This window comes from Ovis aries, chromosome 23 (assembly GCF_016772045.2).
Source record: "Ovis aries strain OAR_USU_Benz2616 breed Rambouillet chromosome 23, ARS-UI_Ramb_v3.0, whole genome shotgun sequence".
NCBI lineage: Eukaryota > Metazoa > Chordata > Mammalia > Artiodactyla > Bovidae > Ovis > Ovis aries.
In genome coordinates, this window is record NC_056076.1 from 57,201,711 (window position 1) to 57,217,764 (window position 16,054).

The following is a 16,054-nucleotide window of genomic DNA, read 5'->3' on the forward strand; positions in this document are numbered from 1 at the left end:
GGAAACGGGGTCGGGGGAAGCGGGGAGGGGAGGTTAATTGTTTGCTAGTTAACGAATCGGTCAAGCAGTCCAAAAAAAAAAAAAAGCTTAATATTTAAAACTGGTTTGAAATTGCAGACAAAAAAGTAGGGTTATGATTACGGTGAAGCTATTGATTTAAGGAACTGAAAACAACTTTCCTTTTCCTTGTAAAGTTAAATTTAAGCACTTCAATTTGTTCGTTAGTTTATTTCCGTGATTCCCAGAACTCCTTCATGGTTGTCAGCTGCTACCTTTATCTTACCATGTCTCCCTAAAAGTGAATGAAATTATTTCGAAATCCTGCTGTCCTTCAAGGAGGGTGAATAATGGGGCTCTAAAGCCAGATAGCCCAAGAAGCGGGGCTCTTGCTCCGTGCTTCGGTGACCCTGGTTCCATTCTTTAACCTCTCCGAGCCTCAGGGTTTTCGTCTGTAAAATGCTTACAACCCCCTGGAAAGGTTCCCTTTGTGAGGTTAATATGAGGTCAAATTACACAGAAATGCCTAATATGTGCTCGGCATCTGGAGAGCCTTCTGAATTAGAACATAAATGGTATTGATAGTTAATCATTGTTCTTTTGTTTCACGATCCTGCAAAACCAAACCTTCAAGCCTTCAAACTGCTGAGGGCTGCTGGTGGGCCCTCCCAATCCCCTGTCCCACCCTCCTTCACCCCCAGTGAATTCTGGCCAGTATTCCAAGTATCTCAGGCTTTGCAGGTCCTTTCCACTGCCCCAAATGCCCTCTCTCTTGCTTCAGGCCATTAAATAGGAGCTTTCTGAGTCTCAAAACTCCAACTTTTCAGCTTCAACACCTTTCTTTACCTTATAGTTCAATGTAAGAAGTACAACAGTTGACTCTTGAACAACACGAGTTTGAACCAATTGAGTCGTCCACCTTTCCTTACCTTATAGTTCAGTGTAAGAAGTACAACGCTTGACTCTTGAACAACATGAGTTTGAACCAGTAAGAGTCGTCCTCCCCAAAAAATGCTGGCTTCCCTGGTGGCTCAGTGGTAAAGAACCCGCCTGCCAATGTAGGAGAGCAGGTTCGATCCCTGTGTCAGAAAGATCCCGTGGAGAAGGAAATGACAACCCACTCATGTATTCTTGCCTGGGAAATCCCATAGACAGGGGAGCCTGATGGGCTGCAGTTCATGGGATTGCGAAAGAGTCAGACATGACTTATGGACTAGCCAATAATAGCAATAGCATACTACAGTACTACACTCTGGGGGTGGTTGAATTTGCATATGGTTGATTATAAAGTTATATTTGGATTTTCTGCCAAGTGAGGATTAGTGCTGTGACCCCTCAACCCCCGTTTCTTTGAGTTGTCCTGTGTATAACATGGGATTTGGGGTAGCCTTGAAGAAAGGTGAAGACAGAATCAGATGGAAGAAGAGCCAGAGAAGCTTTCAAGGCAGTGAATCATGTCTCTGAAAGCAGTGAGGTGGACCTCAGGTAATTTTGAAGAGCAGTCATGGTGCCAGTTTAGCAGGAGCTGAGGCTCTTGGGGGTGGGGGGGGGGGGGCGGGTCTCTGGGAGTCCCAGAGGCCCAGCTGGTAATTTCTTGGTTGATGAGGATTGTTTGCTGTTGGAGCAGATCCAGCTGAAGGTATTTTCACCCCAAGTCAGAAAATCTTAAATATCCCAGTCTTGGACAAACCCAGTAAATTGAAAAGAGCTCTTCTGGGTCCATATTTACCTCAGTCATTCAGTCATGTCCAGCTCTTTGCGCCCCCATGGACTGTAGCCCATCAGGCTCCTCTGTCCATGGGATTTTCCTGGCAAGAGTGCTGGAGGGAGTTGCCATGCCCTCCTCCAGGGGATCTTCCCGATTCAGGAATTGAACCCGAGTCTCCTGTGTTGCAGGCTGATTCTTTACCTGCTGAACCTTGGAGGAAGCCCCCAATATTTACTCAAGATGTTTACAATGATGAAATCCTGATGCAAGTTTTAAAAAACTTGAACCATAGCTCTATTTTTAGAAATAGTCTTTAGTGTTACCTCTATTAAACTCTTCAAGAAGCCTATACTTTATGTTAGTTTCGCAAGATAAGTGGAGGGTAGGTGAGAATTTGAAAGTGAATGATTGCTAGAAGCCTCCTATAGGATTTCCATAGACTAGCTTACTCCGTAAGCAACTTGGCTCCATACCGGTTTTGTAATGAACCTGCAAGAAGAGTCCCATTTGGCAAATTGACCTCTAGCCTAAAGTTTGATTCTTATCACTTGGAAGAATTGATTCCTGATCCAACTGCTAGTGGGGCCCTCCCTCCTTGGCTTTACAGTCCAGATCTAGTATCATTAATCCCCAGTGGGTGGGAAGAAACGGAAGCATTCCAGGGCTTGTGACAACGCCTTGAGAATGCAGAACATTGAGATCATAGGTTATTCTGGAGTGAGTGACACAGATCCTGAATTTGGCAAGAGCACCCTGGCCTTTTCACCACCATACTTGGTTGGGAAGTTTAGATTTCTGTTAGAATTTCCCTTCCTCTTATATTTATTGTAAACACTTTCATTATAATTTGATTCAACTTTTGAGGCTGGGGAATTCCTTGGCAGTCCAGTGATTAGAACTCCTTACTTCGATTTCGAGGGACGTAAGTTTGATCTCTGGTTGGGGAGTTAAGATCCCACAAGCCATATGGCTCCTGAAAAAGTTTTGAGACCATTTTTTTTTCTTTCTCTTCTTTCTCTTTTTTATGACCCACTATTCAGCTTATAGAAAGTTAATTCCCCAACCAGGGATCGAACCCAGACCTTCAGCAGAGAGAGCGAAGAGTCCTAACCACTGGACTGCCAGGGAATTCCCAAAGCCAAATTTCTGATAATTTAAGAACTTGGAGAGTTATTTCTTCCTATGCATCCTACTAATTAGCTTATCTTAGCCGATAATTGATTGGATGGTGAATCTGTACTGGTCTTTGAATACGGGACATCCTCTCAACTTTTATTGATGCTGCCATTTATTCGACATGACCTTGGGGGCTTCCTTGGGGGCTCAGATGGTAAAGCGTCTGCCTGCAATGCAGGAGACCTGTGTTAGATCCCTGGGTTGGGAAGATCCCCTGTTGAAGGAAAGGGCAACCCACCCCAGTACTCTCGCCTGGAAAATTCTATGGATGGAGCAGCTTGGTGGGCTACGGTCCATGGGGTTGCAGAGAGTCAGATGCAAGTGAGCAACTTCACTTTCACTTCCTTTTTCTTAGGATGTTAGACTCTTCTGAGGTCAGAGAAAACAGGTGTGTGTAAATGGCCTGATAGAACACTGCTCTCAGTCAGTAACCATGAACAGGAAACCGCCTGGCTTGGGATTCCCAGGCACCCAAGTGGGCACAGTAAACCTTGGAGGGCTGTGGTCTAGGGAGGAACATGTGGGCTAGGGAAATCTTTTGAGAGGATATGTGACTTAAGTAGGAAAAAATACCAACTCAAACTATCCTTTTTTGGTTTAAATATAATTTCTTTTGTTGTCATTGTTATTTAATTTTTTGGAGTTGTTGTTCACTTAACTCAGTCATGTCTGATTCTTTGCAACCCCATGGACTGCAGCACACTAGGCTTCCCTGCCCTTCACCATCTCCTGGAGCTTGCTCAAACTTTGTTCATAGAGTTGATGATGCCACCCAACCATCTAGTTCTCTGTCACCCCCATCTCCTCCTGCCCTCAATCTTTCCCAGCATCAGGGTCTTTTCCAATGAGTTGGCTCTTCGAGTCAGGTGGCCGAAGTATTGGAGCTTCAGCATTAGTCCTTCCAATGAATACTCAGGGTTGATTTCCTTTAGGATGGACTGGCTTGATCTCTATGCTGTTCAAGAGACTCTCAAGAGTCTTCTTCAGCATCTCAATTTGAAAGCATCAATTCTTTGGTGCTGAGCCTTCTTTATAGTCCAGCTCTCACATCCATACATGACTACTGGAAAAGCCATAGCTTTAACTAGACAGACCTTTGTCAGCAAAGTCCTGTGGTCACTGCTGAGGTTTACAGATTTGCTGGGGCTTCCCTGGTGGCTCAGATGGTAAAGAATCCACCTGCAGTGCAGGAAACCTGGTTCTGATCCCTCTGTTGGGAAGATCCCCTGTAGAAGGAAATGCAACCCACTGCAGTATTCTGGCCTGGAGAACCTCGTGGACAGAGAAGCCTGGTGGGCTACGGTCCATGGGGTCACAAGGAGTCAGACACGACTAAGAACTAAGACTTTGACTATGAGTGCAGCACTTTAACAGCATCATCTTTTAGGATTTTCCACACACTCCGGCTTTGTTCGTTGTGATGCTGCCTGAGGCCCACCTCACACTGCAGGATGTCTGGCCCTCGGTGGGTGAGCACAGCTTGCGGTTATCTGGGGCATTGAGACTTGTTTAGTGTGGTTCTGTGTATTCTTGTCTCTTCTGCTTCTATTAGGTCCTTGCCATTTATGTCCTTTACCGTGCCCATCTTCGCATGAATATAGCTTTATAATAATTCTTGAAATCAAGTGATACTAGCTTCTCTGACTTTATTTTTCTTTCTCGTTTTGGCTATCTTAGGTCCTTGGCATTTCCACTTGAATTTTAGAATCAGTTTGTCAGTTCTTACCATAAAGAAACCTATGAAATTTTGATTGGGAGTGTGTGAATCTGCAGATCCATTTCAGTTCCTTCTCCTCTGTTGTTTTGTGTATAAAAGGCAGCCACCACACAGTTCTGTACCTGCTCTTCTCACAAAACAGTGAATCGTGGCGATCTTTTTGTCTGGCAGTCTCGGCTGTAGTTTCATGGTGTTCTACCGTCAGCACGTACTTTGCTTCATTTAACCAGTCCCCTGTGATGGATTTCTAGTTCACTGCCAGTGTTTTTTACAAACAGTGCTGCAGTACAGTAATTGTACGTGTCATTTCCCCTGTGGGAAAAATTTAGCTGCAGGATAAATTTGAGAAATGTGATTGCTAGGTCACAATGTATATACATTTGAAATTTTAATAGACATGATTAAGTTGCTAAGAGTTTTATCAATTTATATTCCTACCAGTAATAAAATAGGGGGTTTGTTTGCCATAGTATCAATATTGCATTGCCAACCTTTTTCTTTTTGCCAAGTTGATAGGTGAAGGTGGTCTACTAAAATCATTTTGATTTGGATTTTTCTTATTACAGATAAGCTTAAACATCTTTGTGTGTGCGTGTAAAAGCCATTTGTATTTCTTTTGCTGTGATTTCTTTGTGTGCTTTGCCCATATTTTCTTTTTTTCCTGTTGGATTGTTGGAGTCTTTCAGATCCAAGGAAGTCTTTGTTTTTTAGGATAATTAGCTTTTTGACGTGAGTTGCAAATATATTTTTATCCACTTTACCATTTATCTTCTTGTACTTTTTTTAAATAAGGAAGGCTTTTATGTTTTTATATTGAACTTACTAGTCTGAGTCTTTCTTTTGAGGCTTTGGACTTTGAGTCTTTTTTGTTCTGGATGTGCCAGGGGCCTTGTGGGATCTTAGTTCCCCGACCTGGGATTGAAATTGGGTCCTCAGTGAATACGCAGAGTCCCACCCGCTGGGCCACCGGGTAATTCCCTAGTCTTAAGTAGAAAGCCTTTCTCTACTCAGTCTACATTTGAATTTTCTCATGTTTTTCTTCTAGTGGTTTTATGACTGTTTTTGCATTTAAATCTTTTATTTCCTTGAAATTTATTCTACTGTAGTGTAAGGTATTCAGTTTGTTTTCCTGTTGTGCCAGTACTGTTAATTAAAAAGCCTGTCTGCCTCCCAGTGACCTTTGATCTCACCTTTATGTGTAGTAAATTTCCACGTATGTTTGGAGCTGTTTCTGGACCTTCTAAACTGTTCCATAGAACGTATAATCATGCATCAGAATCACATTGTTTACATTGCTTTTAAAATTATACTGTGATCTAATATATGGTGGGGGAGTCTCTCCACATTGCTTTCTCTTTTCGTTTCCTGGCTTTTATTGTAATAATTTTCATGTGAACTTGAGTCTGTCTATTAAAGAAAATTACTGGCATTTTTATAGAGATCGTATGCCTTTTATATACTAGGAAGACTCCACTCTTTACGGTGTTATAACTTATCTAAGAACACAGCATGGCTTTTGGTTGCTTAACTATTCTTCTGAATTCACTACTGTTTTAAAGCTTTGTTCATATAGATCTTAATTGTCAACTTTATTCCTCAGTATTTTATCCTTTTTTTTTTTAAGTTGTAAACATAGTTGTGGAGAAGGCAATGGCCACCCACTCTCGTATTATTGCCTTGGAAGTCCCGTGGACGGAGAAGCCTGGTAGGCCACAGTCATGGGGTTGCAAAGAGCTGGACACAACTGAACAACAGTAGCAGCAAACACCGGCCTTGGACAGCACAGACTGGAGCCGCGGAGGCCCGCTTTTTAGAAAAGATTGGTTTTTTAAGTTAATATTGCAGTCAGTACTGCACGGTCCATGGTTGGTTAAACCCATGGATGTGGAACTACAGATACGGAGACCCAACTGTCAAGTTTTATGCGGATTTTCAGCTGTGCAGGGGCCAGCCTCTCCAACCCCTGCCTTGTTCAAAGGTCAGCAGTACTATCTTTTCCCCATTATATCTTCTGTTTGTTGTTGCTGATGAATGAAAGTTATCCTTATGTTTGTTTTGTTCCCACTGTCTTGTTGAATTTACGTTCTTTAGTTGACCTTCCTGTGTTTTCCAAAAATACAACCATTATCACCTTCAACAATTGTAGATTTATTTCCTTTCCCGCAATTATTATGCATCTAATTTATTTTTTTAATCTAATTGTGTTCAGACCGTTTTCCCTCCTTTAAACTTCTTTCTTTTTGTGTATTTGCTGTTATTTTTTGCATTGTGTTGTTTAGAATTGCTTTCAGCCACAAGTAGCAGAAACCCTAACACAGCTTAAACAAGGAAGGCTTTATTGTTCTCATACGGAAGCAGTCTGGAGGTCGGTAGTCAGTCAGCAGTTCAGCCATGTCAGTAATCTAATCTTCCTTCTGCCATCTGTCAACCCAAGTTGACGCATAAAATTAACCAGCACAATGGGTATGAGGTTTTCGTCTGTTGTAATGAAAATGTTGTGGAACTTGATCTATGTCGTGGTTACACAGCACTGTGAGCTAATGTCCTAAATGCCTGAGTTGCACACTTTAAAATGGTTACTTTTAAGTGACATGAATTTCACATCAACCGAAAAAATACCAGAAAAACGGATTTTCTTTTTATACAAAACAAAAACAATGGTAAAACTACCATAGATTTCAGGGTTATACCTGCTCATTTGGGGATCAGCTTAAATGTCTTCTCTGCATATAAATATGAAAAAGTGATGATGCCTCTGATGGACACTGCTGATGGGCTAGCTCACTGCTCATTCCAGTGTGATGGTTAATTTTACGTCAGTTAGGGTAGGCTGCTGCGGCCACTATCTAACATCATACAGAGAAATTAACTCAAAGTGAACCAAACTATTTGAATATAAGACCTGAAACCATAAAACTCCTAGAAGAACATGTAAGTGGTAAGTTATTTGATATCAGACTTGGTGATCATTTTTTTTTTTTTGATTTGACATGAAAAACAAAGGCAATAAAAGCAAAAGCAAACAAGTGGGACTATGTCAAATTAAAAAGCTCCTGAACAGCAAAAGACATCACTGGGAGAAAATACTTGCCAGTCATTTTCTATATGGGGTTAATATACAAGGTATATAAAGAATGCCTACAATTCAACAGGAAAAAAAACCCAAAAAACAATTAAAAAATAGGCATTTTTCCAAAAGAGACACACATAGCCAACAGGTACATGAAAAGATACTTCACATCACTAATTATCAGGAAAGTGTAAATCACAGCCACAGTGAGATACCACCTCCCACTTGTTGGAATGGCCGTTGTCGAAAAGACAACAAATAACAGACGTTGGCAAGGATGTGGAGAAAGTGAACACTGGCAGGCTGCAGTGCATGGGGTCAGAAAGAGTCAGGCGTGGCCGAGCAGTAGCAGCAGACTCTTGAATACCACGGGGGTTGGGCACCGACATCCCCCAGTACCGCCCCCGCTCCGACACACACACACACACTGTCAAAAATCTGTATAACTTTACAGCTGGCCCTCTGCATCTACAGATTCAGCTGTCAAGACCGAATGGTACTATGGTGTATTTTTTGAAAAAAAGTAACATATAAGTGGATTCATTCAGTGCAAACCTTTGCTGTTCAAGAGTTGGCTGTATTGACACTGTATCCTGCAACTTAACTATTTCTACAGTTTTTACAGTTTCGTGGGTGGAGTCTTTGAAGTTTTCTGTGTATATATCACATCATTGGCATTGACTCATTGGTTGTTCAGTAGTATTTTATTTAAAGTTCACATATTTGTGATTTTTTCCAGTTTTCTTCTTGTGATTGATTTCTAGTTTCATACCACCATGGACGGAAAGATGCTTGGTATGATTTGTCATCTTAAATTAAGAAGACTTGTTTTGTGGCTTAACATATGATCTACCCTTTAGAAAGTTTCGTGTGCACTTAGGAAAAACATCTATTCTGTTACTTTTGGATGAAATGGTCTGTGTGTATCTGTTAGATCCGTTTCCTTTAACATTGTTTAAAACAGATGTCTCCTTATTGGTGTCTTGTCTGGTGATCTATCCATTCATGAAACTGCGGTATTGAAGTCAACTACTAAGAGAGAGTGAGATAGGGTAGTGGGACTCTCATAGTACGACTTCACAGACTGTTGCCTCTTGCTGTGCCCTGGAGATGGGAGCTGGTAAAAAGCTTTCTCTGTTGGTCACAGTCCTGTGGGACCTACTGAGCATAAGCCCCACTTGGCACCATAGCCAGATAATCAAGGGTGTCCCCTAAGCTGTAGTCACAAAAACCAGGGTACGTGATGTAAAGCATGATACCAGATACATGTGAAAGCGCCCTCCTGAGACACACTGGTGCTCTAGACTGCAGCATAGGAAGGGCATAAAGATGGTGCCAACTGCGGGGAGAAAAGGAAACCTAGAGTAAAAAGAATAAAAAGGATGGTGTCCTGCCAGCAGGAGTGAGACAAAGGGAGCCAACAAAGATGGTGTCTGCCAGCCTCTGTCCTGGGAGGGTGCCCCTGCAGGCCCCCAGACAGGTGTTAAACCAGACGGCCTGCCCCTCGGGCCAACGCTCGAACATAAGCAGTAAGCCTCTTACATGAAGTCCGGTGCATCTCGGTTGGCCCCGTCTCTGCTGGACCCTGGTGCAGGTGAGTCTGAAGGGATGAGCTCTTTAATAGCGATTTCTCTTTGCTGTGACCTTTGGGTCTTATAGATGTGAGTCCCTTTGGCTTTCAAAGCTGGATGTGTCCGGGCCTTGTCTCAGGTGCAGACCTTAAATGTTGGGTTGCCTGATGTGAGTTAGAGCCTGTGTTCCTCGTGGAGCAGCTCTGAGTTTAGGGTACCAGGGGTGGTCTTTTTCAGTAAAATTGTGTCTCAGCTTTTCCCACCTGCTGTCTTTTTCCTTGAGTCCCTTAGCACATTGTTGTTTTTGATTTCTTTTCAGAGGAAATTGTTCCATGTGTAACTACAGATTTGGTGTGTTTGCAGATGGAAGTGAATTCAGGGTCTTCCTATGTCACTATCTTAAACTGGCCTCATTCTATGGCAAAGTAGTATTCCATTATATGGCTCTACCCCATTTGTTTACCTGTTGGTGGATATTTAGGTTGTTCTTGCTGTTGGTTAGTCACTAAGTCATGTCAGATGCTTTTGCAACCCCACAGACTGTAGCCCACCAGGTTCCTCTGTCCGTGGGATTTCCCAGACAAGAATCCGGGAGTGGGTTGCCATTTCCTCCTCCAGGGGATCTTTCCGACCCAGGGATGGAACCAGGGCCTCCTGCGTTGGCAGGTGGATTCTTTACCGCTGAGCCATCAGGGAAGCCCCAGATTGTTTCTACCTTTAAAAAAAGGTAAAGATCTTACTTACTTTTGGTCGCGCTGGGTCTTCGCTGCCGTGTGCTGGCTTTCTCCGGTCGGGCTGATCAAGCTTCTCGCTGCGGTGGCTCGTCTTGTTGCAGAGCATGGACTCTAGGGCATGTGGGCTCAGCCGTGACACACGGGCTTCGCTGCCCCGTGGCACATGGAATCATCCCGGACCAGGGTTTGAACCTGTGTCTTCTGCATTAGCAGGCAGCTTCTTAACCACTGGACCACCAGGGAAGACCCTGTTTCTACCTTTTTGGCTGTTGTAAATAGTGCTTCTGTGGACATTCAGGTGTTTAAGTATTTGAGTACCTGTTTTCAGTGTTTGGGAATGTATGTGTCTACACACTGCACACACCTAGGAGAATTGCTGGGTCATCTGGTAATTCTGTTTAACTTGTGAGGAACTGCCGAACTGTGTTCCAGAGTGGGTTCAGTGTCTTACATTTCCATCTGCAGTAGATGGGGGGGGGGGGGTTACAATTTCTCCATATTTTTGTTGTCACGTTATTTTAATAGTCATTCTAGTGGGTGTGAAGTAGAATCTCATTATGGTTTCGATTTGTACTTCTCTTTCGACTAATGATATTGAGGATGTTTTCATATGCTTATAAGACATTTATAATCTTTGAGAGAATGAGTATTCCGGTCAAGAAAATTATTTTTACAGTGTTTATTTTAAGGGCCTCACCCAATCTCTGCTTTTTCCTGCAATGCTTCGTTTTCCTCTCAGTGTTTCGTGAGGCCTTTGTGTATTTATAAAGGCACCACAAGTTTTATTGCAGCTCTAACTTACTAGCAGATTCTGACAAGACTTCTAGAAGCTGTCTTAAAATTTTCCTAAGCTTCGTTCACATCATATGAGGGCAGCAACTGTTAAAACATTTAGATTCCATCAGGGTACATTTTGCTATCACGCCGGACGCTCTTAAGAACCATTTTCTCTCCAGCAGTTGTCTTTACTCAACAGTTTCTGGTCCTGAGTGTCAGCAGGAACCTTTAGGTGGTGCTCTCTTGTTAGAAACATTTGTTTCTCACCAGTTTAAATACAGTAGCATATCCTAAGGAAGAGTGGCCTTTTTTTTTTTTTTTTTTTTTTTAAGGGACCATCCCCCAGGTCTGCTCAGGTTTTCTCATACCATTTCTATTACAGAGGCTAATAATCTGGTCTGTCTCCTCCCCATCGCCCCACTTCCAGTGGGTTGCCCTGATGCCAACATGAAATTCTGCTCCGGAAGCAGGCTACCTGGTATAGAAGAGCAGAGAGCGGGGTCCTGATGTCCTACCTTACAAAACACCCCAAGAACTAGAACTCTCTCATCACCTGCTGCTACTACTGATACCCCCCCACCAAAGTCCTCCATTTCTGTCCTTCAAAGAACCTCCTCCTCTGCAAGGGAGACGGGCCATCTCCCTAATGGGGCCCAGCCTGCCTTCCTGCCCAGGAGCTGACCACCTGTTCCGTGTGTCAGACTTGGCCCTCCCAGTCCCTACCTGCTCTCCTGCCCTTCGGCATCCTGATAGTTTCCCTTTGCTTATTTTTCTGCCAGCCCTTCACCCTGTACTTCTGAACTTTGTCTCCCCACTTCCCAGCCCCTGCTTTTGGTCAGGGGTTACTGTTGCTTTTATTTTACCTCCAGAGAGCTGAGGTCACTTGGATGAATTGTCCCCCTTCTCATATCCTAAGACGCACTCTCCCTGGATACAATTGTTCTTACCAACTGTTAATCCATACTCTGACTCTGTAGTCAGAGCCTCTTGTCTCAGCCAGTTCGCCCCTACACTTAGTACCCTGTCTGCAGCTTACTTCTCACCACAAAGGACCCCTGTGGTTCCTTTAGAAACCAGGCAGGCCTAAATAAAGAAATACTTTAACAGATTGTACTTCCCCCCAATTTTACCAAAGTGTTTATTTTTTAAACAAAAATATACATTAATCTCAGATTTACAGAATATAGAAATAATTTATCCAAAACAATTTGCATTTTAAAATTAATATTGCACCCAACCATGGAAGTCTTTGACACATTTGCATTGTCGACCTTTCCCACAATTCGCAAAATGGGAGAGAAATCTGAAACGGACAGAATTATACAAGCTAACTTTTCTTTACAAAAAAAAAATAATAACCTTACAATTTTTTATTTACAAGATAAAAGTTGTAAACTTCCAGAAATTCACTTCCATAGAATAAAGAGCTACACATTCTTTGCTTATACCTGGACAGTGAACTATTTACACACTGCGCTTTCCTCACAAGGAACGGGAATGAATATTGTGAGCATTCACAACCTAATGGTAAGGAACAGAATTATTGAAGACACTTCTGTGTCCTCACGGGGACACGGAAATGAAAGTGTAAAGCACAAAGGATGAGAAAAGCCCCTGGATGAATGACTCTTACCTCTTTGAGGCCAGTTTCCATAATTGCCAAAGTTATCTTCAATTTTAGAAGGATACACTATTAGCCTTAGGAATATGGCTACCCAACAGCCGTTTCTCTTAAGTAGAAAAGAATGAGGTCTCTGTTTTATGTCCCTTATAAAACACTTTACACATAGGCAGGCACAAAAGTTTGCTTTTCAAAAGAAAGCTTTGCAGAATATTCTGCAATTTATCACTGATACCCTCAGTTTTTAAAAGCTTTTTTTTTTTTAAAAAAAACCATAAATATTTAAATGCATCTTTTTAAAAATCGACAATAGACAGTAAACTCACTTGGTTCTATAGGAACTGGCTGAAATAATATACAATAGTAAGAGTAAACGTACGTAAGGTACTTTTTTAACCGGGTAGTAAATCGAAACAGACTCAGACCTTGTGTTTATGAAATGTGAAGTCATTTTTGTTGATTGAGCTGAATTAAATCCACATGAGAACATGAAATCATGCAGTCCCATTATCAACTCTGAAAAAGACCACTTAGCTTTTAGGAGATGAGCATTCACGAGTCTTCCGTCATTACTATCATAAGGTCTTTGTTATAGTAAGGTAGGCTCCTGGGAAAAAAAAGGAGCCTCTGGGAGATTCCTGACAAAGATCCCAGACAGGAAGAGCTTACTAATTTTATAAAACGATACCATCTGAACTGAAACAGAAGACGTTTTCAAATTCTCTTGTCCTAGATTGAGACGGAGTTAAAAATGTTCACTTTGAATCACAACAAAACATCAGCATCTGAATAATCTTGACTTTTCAAAAGGTCTTCGTGTGTTGGACGATTGCCACAGCAAAACCAAGTCGTTTGCTGAATAGGTTCTTGTCTTCAGCATCCTCGTGACAAGTTCAGTTTCTTACAAAAAGTTCCCAGTCTCTCATAAAAAAAAAAGACAACGACGTTTCCTTAGTGTGATTGTTTTTCTACAGGTCACCTGGGAGCCGGTGCCTCAGCTCTCCACGGTGCGCCTGTACTCCGCCGACCCGTCGGCGATGACCCCGTCCAGGGGCGAGCGCTTCTTGCGGATGCTGCGGCCGGAGGAGATGAGGTCGGCGTAGCCGCGCTGGTGCGAGAAGGCGTAGGCCGAGCGCCGCGTGGACACGTCCCGGCGGAACACGTGCTGGCGCCGCTGCCACTGCTCTTCGGCTTTTAGCTGCTTCCGGTGCTTCTGAATCTGCAGAAGCGGGAGAGGCAGGACCGGGTGAGGGAGAGCCCGGAGGCCGAATGGAAACGCGGGTCTCTGCCCGCAGAGGGAGCCCCTGACTGACTGGGACCCCACACCCGCCTCTCTGAGGGGTGGGCATCTCCAGCTTGGCTTTAGAGAGGAGGAAGCGGAGGCAGAGGTTCCATGAGGCTTGCGAGCTCTCAGAGCTAGAAACAGGGCAGCCAGGACTCCCACTCCTCAACTGGTGCTCTTTCCAGTGCACAGGGGGGACTGGCCCAGTTTTAGAAAAGACCCTTAGTGTCTCTGGGTGTTTAATGCCCACTCTGTTCAGTGGGGGCGGGAGATACAGAGGACATGAAGGTTCCTTGCTGCCTGGCAGCTTCTCTCCCCTCCTTTCTGATGAGATGGAGCTTATCCAGGTGCCCTCCTCCTCGTCCTCACAGCTACACTCCTCCTGGGATGTGGACTCCACCCGCAGGGTGGGACTGATTGATACCTTTGTTCTTGACTAGTCCAGGAATGGGCATGTGCCCTAATTTTGGCTCAAGAGACATGAAGGGAGTATGGTGAGCCCTTCCCAAAGTCGCCAGGATCCTAAGGGAAAGCTCCAGGAAAATCTGTCTGTAATCTTCCCCTGGATACTGACATGGCAGGATGCAGTGCCAGGAACTGCTGTAGGCATCTTTCAGAAAGATGAAGCAAACAGTGGACACAGCAGAGGAGAGAGCAAGAAAGAAACCCAGCCCGCTGCTCACTGCCTGACCCTGAAGCCTGTTCTGTGAGTGGAGGTGGTACGTTATCACAGAGTCCTTTTGAGCCGTCTTCCTGATCCTTGCAGCTCAAAGGATCCTGCTATAAGAGGTGACATTTGTCTTTAAATGGGGGAAAAAAAAATCCCAACCTGTATGCAGGGCAAAATACTAATAGTATAATTGCTAAATTGAGAGGGTAGATGTATATACTGTTCTTCCTTTTTAATAATAAAAATAAGCAAATAAAAATACCATTCCCAAGGGACTTGTTTGCATGGTGGAGTTAAAGAGAAGTAGTCCTAAAAGCAGACCAAACTTCCTAAGAGCTGAGAATTTTGCAGAAAAGTTGCTTTGGAGAAAGGCTCTGATTTCTGTGAGAGGCACTCCCGAGTTAGGAGAAGTCTGTTTTTTTTCCTATACCTTATCGCTTTCTGATGGCCAGATGGTCATTGACAAGAAGCGAATGGCAACAACGGGCAGCAGGCACACAGCAACGGTCAGGATGATGGTCAACCAAATATATGGCTGTCTCAGAGCATTTGAAGCCGTGCCTGGAAAAAGGACAGAGAATGACTCACAATGGTCCTTTCATCCCAGGGAGGGGAGGGCATGGCTAATATTCCACAGTCCACAAATGGATTCTCTCTGGTAAACTTTTACAGATTGCCCTCCCCAGAACATTCCATCACCACTCATTGTGGTGATGTTCGTTTAAAATGAACATTTTAAAACCAGACTAAGCAAAGCAGAGGTAGGATCATAAATTCTTTGGAACAAGGCAGATGTATATAAGTGAATAAATAAGGGAAAAAGGTACATTTGTTGGCACTGAATTAATTAGAAATGCAAAGGTAGGCAATTTATACCTTTGGATTTTTTTTTTTTCCAAGAACCTAAAAAAGCACTTTCCTATATATACCTGTGGCTGATTCACGTTGATGTATGGCAGAAACCAACACAATACTGTAAAGCAATTATCCTTCAATTAAAAATAAATTTTTTAAAAAAGAACTTTCCAATTTATACCTTTGGTTTGAATCTCCACATATTAACAGTGGGCGCTACTCTTTGTGGGCAAGCCTTATGCTAGGTGTTTTATATAGATCATACCATTTACTCACTTCTGAGAGGTGAGTATTGCTGTCTTCACTACATGAAGAAACCAAATAGGGGAGAAGTATTAATAAAAAAAATTGGTCCAAAGTAACAGAACTAGCTACGCAACTCCTGAATTAAAATCCATATCCATCCAGCTAGAGCTTGGCTTTTTCCACTGAATTCGGCTTCTAGTTTTTTATGTCAGAGGAAGTAACAATTAAATTCTGTTAATACAAGCAGGTATATATATATACACAGTACTTAATTTAAAAACTGAGCCAAATTTGTTACGATATTTTCTGTACTTAATACTGTGAGTTTATAAAAATAATAGTGTTTATTGTTTAAATGTGGTTTTAACACTGATAAATGTGTATGGGTTTAAAAAACACTCCCTATGGGAATACCCTAAGTAATTGGGTACTAAAATTTTAAAATACAGTCACAGTAAGAACACAGACAAAAACATGAGCTTAATTCCAATAAGAAAAGGGTTATTACCACGTATGTGCTCAGTCATGTCCAACTTTTTGTGACCCCATGTACTGTAGCCTGCCAGGCTGCTCTGTCCCTGGAATATTCCAGGCAAAAAACACTAGAGTGAATTGCCATGCCCTCCTCCA

The 16,054-nt window shown here is 42.8% G+C and overlaps 1 protein-coding gene and 1 long non-coding RNA gene across 6 annotated transcripts in view; one reads left to right on the forward strand and one right to left on the reverse strand.

Annotated features, from left to right (window-relative positions):
- Positions 1–15,356, forward strand: part of LOC105604550 (uncharacterized) — a 20,644-nt gene extending 5,288 nt beyond the window's left edge. For both annotated transcript variants that reach the window (XR_006057781.2, XR_009598173.1), the window contains exons 3-5: positions 4,269–4,346; positions 6,223–6,576; positions 13,346–15,356. This is a non-coding gene — a long non-coding RNA (uncharacterized LOC105604550). The remainder of the gene's footprint in view (positions 1–4,268; positions 4,347–6,222; positions 6,577–13,345) is intronic.
- The window catches only part of ATP8B1 (ATPase phospholipid transporting 8B1), a 153,082-nt gene continuing 148,892 nt past the window's right edge, over positions 11,865–16,054 (reverse strand). For all 4 annotated transcript variants that reach the window (XM_042239337.2, XM_027960977.3, XM_060405298.1 and 1 more), the window contains 2 exons: positions 14,754–14,884; positions 11,865–13,590 (listed from right to left, as the gene is read on the reverse strand). In XM_042239337.2, the coding sequence (XP_042095271.1) occupies positions 13,366–13,590; positions 14,754–14,884 (356 nt within the window). In that variant the 3' untranslated portion in view covers positions 11,865–13,365. The remainder of the gene's footprint in view (positions 13,591–14,753; positions 14,885–16,054) is intronic.